The sequence below is a fragment of the Vigna radiata genome, chromosome 7, assembly GCF_000741045.1.
Source record: "Vigna radiata var. radiata cultivar VC1973A chromosome 7, Vradiata_ver6, whole genome shotgun sequence".
Lineage (NCBI taxonomy): Eukaryota > Viridiplantae > Streptophyta > Magnoliopsida > Fabales > Fabaceae > Vigna > Vigna radiata.
Window position 1 is genome coordinate 50,651,814 of NC_028357.1, and position 12,935 is coordinate 50,664,748.

The 12,935-nt window shown below is 32.7% G+C and overlaps 1 protein-coding gene and 1 non-coding gene across 3 annotated transcripts; both read left to right on the plus strand.

The window, feature by feature from the left end:
- Positions 1-61: 61 nt before the first annotated feature.
- TRNAV-AAC lies at positions 62-135 on the plus strand. The gene has a single exon. It is a non-coding gene; the product is annotated as a tRNA-Val (tRNA).
- Positions 136-4,990: 4,855 nt separating this feature from the next.
- Positions 4,991-12,187, plus strand: LOC106768632 (auxin response factor 1). 2 transcript variants are annotated; one of them, XM_014653875.2, is made up of 15 exons: positions 4,991-5,143; positions 5,439-5,531; positions 6,328-6,443; positions 7,426-7,521; positions 7,630-7,686; positions 7,847-7,999; positions 8,089-8,173; positions 8,900-8,990; positions 9,128-9,292; positions 9,516-9,635; positions 9,721-9,796; positions 10,194-10,359; positions 10,451-10,944; positions 11,040-11,230; positions 11,438-12,187. In XM_014653875.2, the coding sequence occupies exons 2-15, from the start codon at positions 5,486-5,488 to the stop codon at positions 11,607-11,609; spliced, it is 2,028 nt and encodes a 675-aa protein (XP_014509361.1). In that variant the 5' UTR covers positions 4,991-5,143; positions 5,439-5,485; the 3' UTR covers positions 11,610-12,187. The 2 variants fall into 2 exon arrangements, with proteins under 2 accessions (XP_014509361.1, XP_014509362.1); XM_014653876.2 differs by having other exon boundaries at positions 4,993-5,166.
- The last annotated feature ends 748 nt before the right edge of the window (positions 12,188-12,935 follow it).

The window sequence follows — 12,935 nt, forward strand, 5'->3', positions numbered from 1 at the left end:
AAGCTGTAATAACCAAAGACATTTTAAAATATATATTTTCTTGAAAGAATTTTCATAAAGTGGTGTCGTGGTGTAGTTGGTTATCACGTCAGTCTAACACACTGAAGGTCTCCGGTTCGAGTCCGGGCGACGCCAGCTTTAATTTTAATAGATAGATACAAAATTTAATTTTTCGAATTATTACAATTTCATTTTTTAGATATAAAAATATATACTATTTAACGGTAATGTAGAAAGAAATACTAATAACTACGAATACATTTACTCGTATTATTTAAAATCGCATTCACTTATATTAAGTAAAAGATATTAAAATCCATTCATTAATGCTAATTAATAATTAATGTTCATGGTGTAAAACAATATTATCTTGGAACTGAAAACTGGCTATACGTGATACTTAACACTGATTAACTAGATCATAATTTATTCGGTGAGCTTCAATTATTTTTCTTTTTCACAGCCAAAATATCAAATGTTTATAATTATTGTAAATTTCTAAATAAAATGAAATATACAAATAAATGTATATTTAATAAAAAAAATACTATTGTTGTTGTCAGAGTCTTTGATTATTTTTAAGTGTTTGCTTGCTTTTATATATGTACTATGTATAATGAAATAATAGTGCAAAATTTATGCATTTGTTTTAGTTTAAATTAGTGAAAATTTAATAATGAATTTGTGTTACATTTACCTTCTTTCCATCCATGTTTGTGAGATAAAATAAGAGAAAACTAGTTGTAAGATGATTATTTATGTTTGTAACGCACTTTTCAACATTCATTTTCATTTGTTTTGTATGTGATATCATTTTTTTCTTGTTCCAATATTCAATGTTATACTAACATTATATTATTCATTTTGTTGTACATGATGTTAACGTTACCTGATAAATAAAGAATGATTATTCAATCATGTTAGATACAAAAAAAAAAAAAAAGAGAGTCATGGTAGGTGATTTTTCAAAATTGCATTCCTTCGTTTGAGTTTACTTTATTTTAAATGTTTAGCTTTCATTCCTTGTTTCCTTGATGTCAAAATTCTTCTTTTATTTCCTAATAATTTGTTTTTCTAAAGAAATTGGTTTTGTCGTCATACCAATAAGTTCACAAATTCATAGAGTTGTTTTAATGTTCTCATTTATTTTGTTTGTGGTTGAGGTCTGTTAAAGAAGATTTATGGATTTAGAAAATGTCCGATGAAAGAGGATACATTTATAATTCCAAAATGTTTGTTCATATGGATTTAATGTATGTCATGACTTCTACTTATATATTTTTAATGAATGTGACTTTAATGTTTGTAGTAAAATATTATTCTAGTTTGTGTCAGGTTTATGTTTAAAGGACAAATAATTTAATTACATTGAAGCTTTAAAAACCATTTTATGTTGTTTTTATTTTAAGTGATTTTACTGCACACAAGAGATGAAAAGTGAGTTTCTAAGATATTTGGATGAAACATTTTGGAGTGATTTGACGAGAACAATTTGTTAGATTAAGCTAGATTGGTTTCCTCTCGTGAGTAAAAAGGATGGAGGAGAAAGCCACCTTGTTAGAAGTGACTACTACTCCCTTTCCCGTATTCATTTTATAAAACACAAGACAAACAAACTTCATGATATTAGAGTAATTTTGTGAATGATATTCATATATTTTTTATTTAATGAAAACTTTCTAAACAAAACAAATTAACTTGTAGCTAATTGTTTTAGTCATCTTAACGTTTCATTAACTTATTGTCGATTTCATCAATTAAAGATTCATCATTGTCCAAATCACGTGGAAAGTTGTAGAGGATGTAACATGCTAAAACTATATTTGTTATAGTCTGAAAATCATAATGATACTGAAGTTTCTTTTAATGATATTTCTTAAGGACAAATGGTGTTGGTTAAACAATTTGCGAGGATTTTGTGACCTTCTATGTTGGTACTTTTTAAGGTGACCTCTTACACCTTTATATAGAGTGATTATTTATTTTTTTAGCATAAATCCAACATCCTCAATATAGTATTTTCCTCCAACAGTGATCACATGTCAGTTATCAGTGACCCACGACCTAAATATAACATAATAAACAAAATAAAAGACTAACTTTCAAGTTGACCAAAGAATCATCTCTAACCAAAGCATCTTTCACGACAAATGTTGTCTCCTTCCACCTAGCTAACACGTGTGAATTTCATATTAAAATCACATGCATCAAAGATATTTTAAGTTGTTCAATCCTTCCTTCCTTGATACTTGAGAGCCTAAAATCTTGAAATCCTTACTTGAACATGAGTTACAATTGTGACTCTTAGACAATCTTATTTTGGACAAATTAAAAGTGTAAATGAAAATTGTTTCATTTATATAATTTACAAAACTGTAAACATAATTATGACGACTGTTACCTTAAATTATGTGTAAAATTGATTATTACACAGGATAAAACGATGTACCTCTATTATTGACTATTGAATTAAAAACTTTAACTCTAGTGTTATAATTGTATCTAATACATTATGAAAATCTTTGCTAATAGTCAACCCTAAATGATAAAGAAAAATGAAACTTTATGATTTTTCACATTATGTCCAATGATATGTAGAAATTTAGCAACTTGTTTCTCCAATATGTAGTGTATGACATCTTTCACCAACCCAATTGCCTTTAATCGCTGACATATGTTAATAAATGTCTTTAGTCCCACGTGAATAATGTCATTACATCGATTTATATGTACTAGGGAAGACATCGATTGCTCTTTAGGACACTCTTTGTATGGGACAAAATCTCTAACATTATTGTTGATCCAAAATATATATTCAACACACACACAACATTGCATAACATTATTAAAACAATTACTATCGTGCACAATTGTAATTGTCGGTGTGAGTGTGCAAATACATTGAAATCGACACCAACATCATTGTCTACTATATCTTTAGTCTAAAAATATGACACATCTAATTCTTTTTTCATCTATATTAGAACATAAAAAAAAATATAAGGATATTGCATACACATCCAATTCATCTTTTATTTATATTATAATGTAAAAAGTATAAGGATTTACATATAGATAATAAAGATGAAGCTATAAATATAATCCTCTATACCATATAAAAACCAAATATATTTATTATCCATTCAAAATTTGTATAAACTAACATACATACAATACATATTTACAATATTTTAAAGAATTATATCTTCTTACAATTCAACATTCATATTATATACAATTTTTTTAATTAATACACATGTTATTTCATTGAAAAATGAAAATATTCGTTCACAATAATACATTCATAAAACTTGCATAACTTACTTATATTTAACAATGTGTACACAAGCCTTAAAGAACTCACCTTACACCACTAAACAAAAGGCACAACATCTCCTTCCACAAAGTATCACATACGATAAGGAATGAAACTCAAATAAAAGCAACATCATAATTTTTTCATCAAACAAAACACATGGTAACGTCACAACTTCTACCACAAGCACATTGGCAAGAACTCCTTTAACCATGAACCACCAAAATCCATGTAAACTAAACCACTCAACCACCACCAACGGTGAAGTCACTTCCATCACAAACGATCACCACCACATCACCTCCACCAACGATCACCACAGGCCTTCGGTTAAGTTCACGAACTACCTGGTACAACATCTCCAACACTTCCTACAACACAACACATTTTTTAAAACAAACCAAAGCAAAATTGGTTCAACGCACAAAAGAACAAATTCAAACACCTTGGAATTGGTTCCAAACAAAAGAGAACAAATTTGAAATCATTTCCCAGGTTTTCATATCTAGTTTCAAATATTCCATAATTAGTTATAGTTTTTCCAAATCCGATTCCAACTTCTCTAGATTCGTTCAAGTTTTTCATAAATATGATTACAAGATTTCACATATCCTGCTAACCCAATTATGGATTCCCGAAACCAAGCTTCTCAAACTAAAATCAAGTTTTCTGAGCTTGCTTGTTGACCTTCCTTGCCAAACTTACTTATCAAGCTTTCTAACCTTCTCATCTGTTTCCGAGTTTGACTTCACTTTTTAACAATTATTAACACAAACCACAAACATGAATCATGCATTAATACTTACCACACTCATTACAAAACTCACATAATCTGAGCAAACACCAACTTATCTTTAAAGTTTGGAAAATGATATTTCAACACAATTTTTTGACACCATTTTGACACTGCACACGTGTCAAAATATGATTGGACGATTTCAAATTAAAAAAGTTGAGGCAGGGGTATATTTGGAAGAGAAAAACCAAAATTTGTTTTTCTAATTTTGAAATCGTCCAACCACATTTTGACACGTGTGCAATATCAAATGATGTCAAAAAATAGTATTAAAGTTTATAGAAAACACCAAATTATCTCCACAAATTTAAAGAAACACCACAATAAAAATGACACTAAACTATTTAGGAGGAAACACCATGACACAACTTCTCACCATGACATAACTCTCCACCACCAATGCTCAACTAATAATATACACCAATGCAACCAATTATTTAATAACGCAGTCACAATAAATTTTAACAATGAGTCAAAGTTGCACCTCTTTAGTAAAAAATATCTTATATATATTTTAAGAATCTCACTTGTATCTGTGAAAAATAAACATGTATGTAAAAAATAACTGTGGTGTAGACCGTCGTAATAGTACAAACTAAAAATAATTACATAAAACCAGATTAATTACTCCGAAATATCTTTTCTGTAATGAGATGTCAAATTTTGCGTTAATATCGCAAATTCTTTCTTTAGATCGCTCCCTCGTTTTTAGAAAATAACAAAAAAATTCTGTGAATCAGCTATTTTTGATTCTCCCTCAATGGTGATTCCTCCCTAAAGAACTCAGTGTAAAGTTAAACAAGATTTATCGTCTTAGAAAAGGAAATAGAAAAAAATACCATGATAATAGTAATAATGGCAATAAATGAATGGAATGACATATGCTTGATAGGCACGGGACAATGGGGGAATGTGTAGGGTTTGAGGGGCACGCATTGGATCCCTGTTTCTATTTTAGTTTTACTTTCTCTATCTTGGCCTGCGCACTCTCTCAGCTGCAACACAATAAGCAGAAAACAAGAAGAAGCAAGGTTGGTTGATCCACGCCCAAAGAGTCAGTGATCGTTCCCCTGATTCTAAATCCGATTCCCAATCAGGGAAATCCCCACTTTCACTTTTCTGCAAACGGATCCCCCTCTACGCACCCTCTTCACAACTATATATATTTTTTTTGTTATTTTCATCACTTCAGTCTTCAACCAAACTATCATCATCATCACCATCCACTTTCTGCAGTTCACACACAATTTAACTTTCTCTGTTTCGTTTAGGTTGATTCACAAAGCTATTTACTCAATTGCTATTTTCTATTCTCACCTCCACCAGGAAAACAGTTTGAATTTCAATTTATAGTAATTTGCGCGCTTCTCTCCATGGCATTTTCTGCTTCAACTCACAAATCTGCAGGAATTCATCCAGGTTTCACACAATTCTTTCTCACATGACATCCTTTTTCACCAATCCTCTGCTGCTTTGTTTTTGTTTTTGTTTTTGTTTTCTGGGATAAAGTGTGGTTTTGTTGTAATAAATGTCCCGAGCATTGATTTACTGGCGATAAATGTTAAGTCGGGAATGAAATTACAAAAAATATATGCCTATTTTTTGTGCTATTAATCAGCTTGGATTGCTACCCGCTGCTTTCTATGTTTCTGACTCAAATGATGCTAGTTATAGTTCTAGTAAATTTTGACTTGTTTTACCATGCTCTGAATTGTCCTTGAAGTCTCGAAGTGAGAGCCAAGTTTGAGATTGCACCCTCTTGTACCTGTTTAATATTTATGTATTCTGGACAGGTAACTATAGATCCTGTAAAATATACATGCTGGTAACTCCAGCTAGCACTTAAAAGGATAGAGCTAGAACTGGGATTATAATACTATCATCTGCAACTGCAACCTTCTAAACTTCAATGGTTGGTTAATGTAATGTAATACTTCTTATTCTTAGAAACATAAGCACAGCGTCTTTTTTCACCCTCTCTATTGAAGCTATTTTGTATGTTGTTGCTGGGAAATGTATTTTGAATTTTGCAAAAGGCTTGAAACGTCCGGCTGCTTTTTTGCTTTGTAATATTATTTTTACCATGTTTTCTGTCGTGAACGACTTTATCTGATTGAACCGTTTGGCAAACGTTATCAATGTTGAAAGGTGTTTTGCGTTTAATGCACATTTCAAAATCACTTTATGTCATTGTGTACTTCATGTTTTGTTCTAGGGGCAATCAATGATGATTTATACAAGGAGTTGTGGCATGCCTGTGCTGGTCCCCTTGTCTCTCTCCCTCGTGAAGGGGAGCGAGTTTATTACTTTCCACAAGGTCACATGGAACAGGTATTTTGGTTTTGTATATAGTAATTTTGGTTTTACAAATTCCTCATTTGAACTTAGCAAGCAGAATGTATTTGTAAGCCTGGAAAAATATAAAATGTTATCTCACAACGGCAGTCCTGTGGAAACAATTTTCAAATGTATAAATTGATTTATTGAAATGAAATTATTTCAAGAACCCTTTGTTGAAGGAATCATTCAGCGAGAACACTTTACCTCAAAAAAACTAATACTTTCATATTTTCTTTTCTTAAGTTTAATAAATGTCTCTAAAAATTACTGCAATTGACCTTTCCAAAACTGTCAGTAACATTAAATAATATCAGCACTAGCACAAAATTATCATTTTATACCTGACATCAGTCACTTTGGTCCCCGACCAATGTCAAAGATAGATCTCCTAACTTTTTAAATGGAATGCCTAAATTGACCATCCAACCTTCCATGTATGAAATTGTACTAGTAAATTTATTATCCAAGCTTTTGGGTTTAGTTTACCTCAGATCAAAATAATCAACTTTCAAGGACTGGATAGCATGCACTGTTCTCAGAGCACAATCTCAACTTGAATTTTTTCCCAGAATGAAAAAGAGAGTTATATTTGAAGCTTGGAAATTTCAATTTACTCAATAGTTTTGCAGCTTATGGGTGAGATTTGGTGGCTTTGTTGAACCAAAGGGGAGCAAGAATGAAAGAAAAGAGAAAGTGAGGGATAAGAGATCTTTGACCTTTCGTTTGGAGAAGTTTATATCTAAAGAAAAAAATTAACATTTTCCCACTCACCTCCTATTTTGTTTTGTGAAATGGCGCACCACCTTTCAGTTTTCTTTTGTTGCAGCTAATTAGCATCTTTGATGGTATCATTTTAGCTTTATATTGTAGTAATTTTGATCCATAATTCCTTACAATTTTTATTTTGACATAATTTTTTTCTGTACTTTTAAGGTTTATGTTCTCTTTTGTCTTGTGTTGTTCTATTTTATAGCTTGAGGCATCGATACACGAGGGATTGGAGCAGCAGATGCCTTCCTTCAATCTGCCTTCTAAAATATTATGTAAAGTGGTCAATGTTCATCTTCGGGTGAGTTCTGATTTTTTCTGAGTAATCTTATTAGATACTCTTGTTATGGAAGTTTGTCACGATTTACATCGACAATGATTTAATTATTGATTGATCTTGGTTTTGTAGGCTGAATCCGAAACAGATGAAGTATATGCACAAATAACTTTGCTTCCTGAAGTAGATGTGAGTATAGTCCTATTCTTTGTTTTGTATGATTTATATATCTGCACTCAATTTGTCTGAAACCCTTTTTCTAGTCACAAGTAATAACTGTTTTTTTCCCATTTGAGTTCTCTTTTCTCTCGTTGTGTATGTCTTATTTTACCATGCCTTGTTGGTTCAGCAAAGTGAGGTGACGAGCCCTGATGATCCTTTGACTGAAATTCCAAGGGCCAAGATCCATTCATTTTGCAAGACACTTACTGCTTCTGATACCAGTACCCATGGGGGTTTCTCTGTTCTTCGAAGACACGCCGATGATTGTCTGCCTCCATTGGTTAGACTCTTTGCTCTTTTCGTGATGCCAATGGGTAAACTTTCTCTTTCTTTCTTTCATCTGTACTTCTCTTGTAACTTTTGTTTCAGGATATGTCACAGCAACCACCATGGCAGGAATTGGTTGCAACTGATTTACACGGGAATGAATGGCATTTTAGACATATTTTTCGAGGTTAGTATAACTTGGTTATTTGTTTCTTTTCCCCTTTTCTTTCAACCAGTTTTTTCCCATGAACCTATCATAGAGTGTGATAATTTGTCACCGAGAATGACTCATTGATGAAGTGTCTAATTTAAAAAACGTTTGTTTGGCTTTGACATAGTTCTGAGACAGCTCCGAGACAATGTTAATAAGGGCAGAAACTTATTCTGTAACTTTCATTATGATTATGGAAATATGCGGTAGATCCTATATAATCAAGAACATTTGGATTATATATGTATTATTAGGAATGTTTTTATTTATTCTCCTACATTATCTTCATAATATGTGGAATTTTTTGAAGTTAATTTTTCTTTAGATGAATCTCGGTTAAAGTGTCATTTTCAATGATGATGATAAAACAAGGGATGAAATGTCTTAAATGAATTAGATCTTCTTAAATGATGATGATAAAACAAGGGATTTCTCAAAGTTTTCTTCCTCGTACAACAACAATAGTATCCTCGTATTTTAATCTTTAAGGGTAATTTAAGCATCCGTTTTAACTTGTGGTCACGTGGCCTGTTATGTTTTCTGTGCCAAGGTGACTGTCCTCATTAATAGCTGAAGGTACAGCTTGCATGTGCAATAATTTTTATTATGATTTTGTTTATTGCAGCAAAGGGTTCTATAAGAATAAATTCGATGTTTATTTATATTGTCAATAAGTTCCTGAATGAACTGAGTAATGTCCAGGGCAACCCAAGCGCCACTTACTTACCACTGGGTGGAGTGTCTTTGTCAGTTCCAAAAAATTAGTGGCTGGTGATGCCTTTATATTCTTAAGGCAAGTGATTAACAGCAGAAGCTACTATGCCTTCATTCTAGTGCGGGCAAGAAATAGTGCTTTCTTTTCCCCTCTTGCTTTTGTTCCTTAATGTTGTTTGTGATTTTGGCTGTGTTGTGTTGCATTCTATATTCCAGGGGTGAAAATGGAGAGCTGCGAGTTGGGGTTAGGAGGGTGATGAGACAGCAGAGCAATGCGCCTTCTTCTGTTATATCTAGTCACAGTATGCATCTAGGTGTTCTGGCCACTGCATCTCATGCCATTACCACTGGAACACTGTTTTCTGTGTTTTACAAGCCCAGGTTTTGTATTTAACAACATGAAGTTGGTAGTTTTAGTTGCCCTTTTGTTTGTTTGTGGTGTCATTGTGGTCATATTTTGCTGTTTTCCCCTTTAACTTCGCATTTTTTATGTGTTTGCTTCTTTTTATGTGACTGAGTCTCTCTCTTTTTTTTTTTTTTTTTTTTTTTTTTTTTTTTTTTTTATTGAGTTAACACTCTGCTGATTTGCCAATATTTATCTTAGAACAAGCCGGTCAGAGTTTATTGTGAGCGTCAACAACTATCTGGAAGCTCAGAGCCATAAACTCTCTGTCGGGATGAGATTCAAAATGAGATTTGAGGGTGATGAAATTCCCGAAAGAAGGTGCATCACCTGGCTTGCTTGTATTTGATATTTGGATATTATCGCATTATACTATCTGATAATTTTGTTCTCCCCTCGAATGCAGGTTCAGTGGCACAATCGTGGGTGTTGGAGATAATAAATCATCGGTATGGCCTGATTCCGAGTGGCGATCCTTAAAGGTAAAATTTACAAGATGTCTTGTGTGATTTTAAACTTGTGCCCAGTATTGTTTATCTTTACCCTTGTTATATGCACCTCTAACTTTGGCGGACCATCCAATGAATGGAAGAAACATTTAGCTCCCACGTTTATTTTTTCACACAACCTTGGTTGATTGTTGTTCTATTGTTTATATGGTTGAGTTATATGATCCGGACACAGATCGAGTTGAAATGAAGCTCGTTAAACTCTCTCTAAAGAATAGAGTTGCCATAACATTCACTTAGCTGCCAAAGAGTTGCTAAAGGTTTTGTATAAAAGATTGCAATGTGCTGATGCTCCTGATGGCTAGAAGTTAAGCATAAAATATCATCTTTTGGTTCTGTAATTTTATGACCTATAATGATCCTATTTCAGGTACAATGGGACGAACCATCGTCAATTTTGCGCCCTGATAGAGTTTCTTCATGGGAATTGGAGCCACATGTCTCTACCACTCCTGCAAACCCGCAGCCAACACAAAGAAACAAGAGGGCACGACCTCTTATTCTACCTTCTACAGTGCCTGATTCTTCTTTGCAAGGTGGGTTTGCTGGGCTGGTGTTACACAATTTCATTTTGTCAACTATACTGTTTATTCTGTTTCTCTACATAATACTTTCTTTGTATACCAGGGATGTGGAAATCTGCCGCTGAATCTACATCTTTCTCTTATTGTGATCCTCAACATGGACGTGGCCTCTATCCATCACCAAAGTTCAATCCTTCTGCAAATAACTTTATTGGTTTTAGTGGGAATAGCTTTGTGGGACCTCCTTCCAACAAATCAATATATTGGTCTAATAGGATGGAAAGTTCCTTGGAATCAATTTCAGCTATAGCCTTTAAAGAAGCTGGAGAGAAGAGACAAGGCACTGGAAATGGCTGCAGACTCTTTGGGATTCAGCTACTTGAGAATTCTAATGCAGAAGGAAGTCTACAAACAGTCTCTTTATCTGGAAGGCTGGGTGATGATAGGTTTATTCCATCATTAGATGTTGAATCTGATCAGCATTCTGAGCCATCAAATGCCAATCGATCTGATATTCCTTCAGTAAGTTGTGATGCTGAAAAATCATGCCTGTCTCCGCAGGAGTTGCAAAGCAAGCAAATAAGGAGCTGTACAAAGGTAGTATGGAGTAGGTGGTTTAGCATTTCTATTCAACGTGCCAGAAAAGTGTGTTTTAGTTTATTTATTTGTAATGTAATTTAATGTTTTTGTAGGTTCATATGCAAGGAATGGCTGTTGGGAGGGCTGTGGATTTGACACGATTTTGTGGATACGAAGATCTGCTCATAAAATTAGAAGAGATGTTTGACATCAAGGCTGAGCTGTGTGGGTCCATAAAAAAATGGCAGGTTGTCTACACTGATGATGAAGATGATATGATGATGGTTGGAGACGATCCATGGGAGTAAGTTCATTTAACTTGTATATTTTCTTGGCCTGGACATTTTCATGTTTGTAGTTAACAATATTTGTGTGGTTGTGATGAAGCACACATGAAAAGAAAGGATAATTTGATTAACAGCATATTTTTCTTCTTGCATTGGGAGACAGAGTGTAGGTAGTTTTGTGTGATTGTGGTATATGAAACTAACTTGTCGGCACTTTATTGCAGTGAGTTCTGTAGTGTTGTGAGGAAAATTTTCATCTACACGACAGAGGAGGTGAAGAAGCTCTCCCCGAAAATAGGACTTCAAGTTAATGAAAAATTGAAATCAAACAAGCAGGACTGGGAAGAAATATTCAATCCCGAGGAGCAGTCGTCTAATGTGGGGCCCAGTTGCTAGAAGTCATAAAAATTCTAACATATTGTAGTTGTTGTATATGCAATAAATGTTGGTATGGTATGGCAGTAGAAGATGAAGATGGTGATGATGAAGGTGCCCAAAAGGAGCATGGCTACGTACATGCATACCTGCCACTTTCACTTCCACTTCCAGTTGTGTATTGTGCAGCTAAGGTGGGTGGCTGGCACGACATGATCTTGTTTTGACAGGCAGCGTGGATGAATGGAATGCAGAGGGTTTGTTTTTGTTTTGTTTGGAGATTCTGCTGTCTGTTTGATTTGATCTTGGCGTGCCTTAAATTAAAGAGTTTTTCTATATCTTCCAGACCTCTCTTCTCATTCGGTTGAGTTCCACGCCACCACCACACAACTCAACTATCATTCACTGGAATTCACTCAATGTGATGCATCTCATTTCTGTATATAGTATTTATTATTGTCTTGGAATCTTATTTGTATGTATCAGTCTGACCCTCTCTTCTTTCTCTAACAGCCCCGCTCAATTTTGTCTGGATTGTTTATGATTTCTGTAACTTCATCACTTCTTGGATAATGGAAAGGAAAATCATTTTTTCCATATGATTTTATGAAGACACTTTTTTGTTTGAGTATTCACATTATTTCAGATAGTAATAGGGTTAAAGGACTCTCTCATGGTTTCATATGATGATATTTCCTAAAATAAAATATAAAAAATGGGTTCCATTGAAAAAGAAAAGATTAAGTAAAGATTTTATGCATTTAGTTATTATTTAGCGTGGTGACTATGATGAAGTTTAAGTAAAGATTGAAAAAGAAAAGTTTAATTGAGTTTTAAATATTTTATGTATTTAGTTATTATTAAAAAATGTTTTATTTAATGCTAACAATATTTTTTAGTTTTATTTAAATTTTAACTTTGTTCATGATCTAATTATTGTTCCTATTTTTTATTTTTAGCTCACTGGTTATTTCGTTTTCCATTCTTCTATATTTCTCTTTATTTTATTAATGGCAAACTTAAATAATAAAAATACTTAAATAAAGGTAAAAACAAATTTTTAAACACATTTTTTAGTTAAAATTTACTTAAAAACATCTAAATTTATAAAATAATTAGAAGTTAATTAAAAAAGAAGATACAGAGAAAAGACAACATAAGAGAATAATTTGTTCTAGAGAAATAGCAGTGAAAACAAAAAGCCTTTTTAAATATATATTATAATTTATAAAATTTATTAACTTTTACAAATTTAATAAATATAAATTTAATTCATACCTTTTTCAAATATATATTATAATTTATATTAATGGACTCATTTATATGAGAGATGAGTTACATTCACGA

Coding starts and splice junctions, on each gene's coding strand:
- LOC106768632 (XM_014653875.2), top strand. CDS start 5,486: ATGGCATTTTCTGCTTCAACTCACAAATCTGCAGGAATTCATCCAG. Junction 7,522..7,629: donor TGGTCAATGTTCATCTTCGG/GTGAGTTCTGAT, acceptor TTGGTTTTGTAG/GCTGAATCCGAAACAGATGA. Junction 11,231..11,437: donor GTTGGAGACGATCCATGGGA/GTAAGTTCATTT, acceptor ACTTTATTGCAG/TGAGTTCTGTAGTGTTGTGA.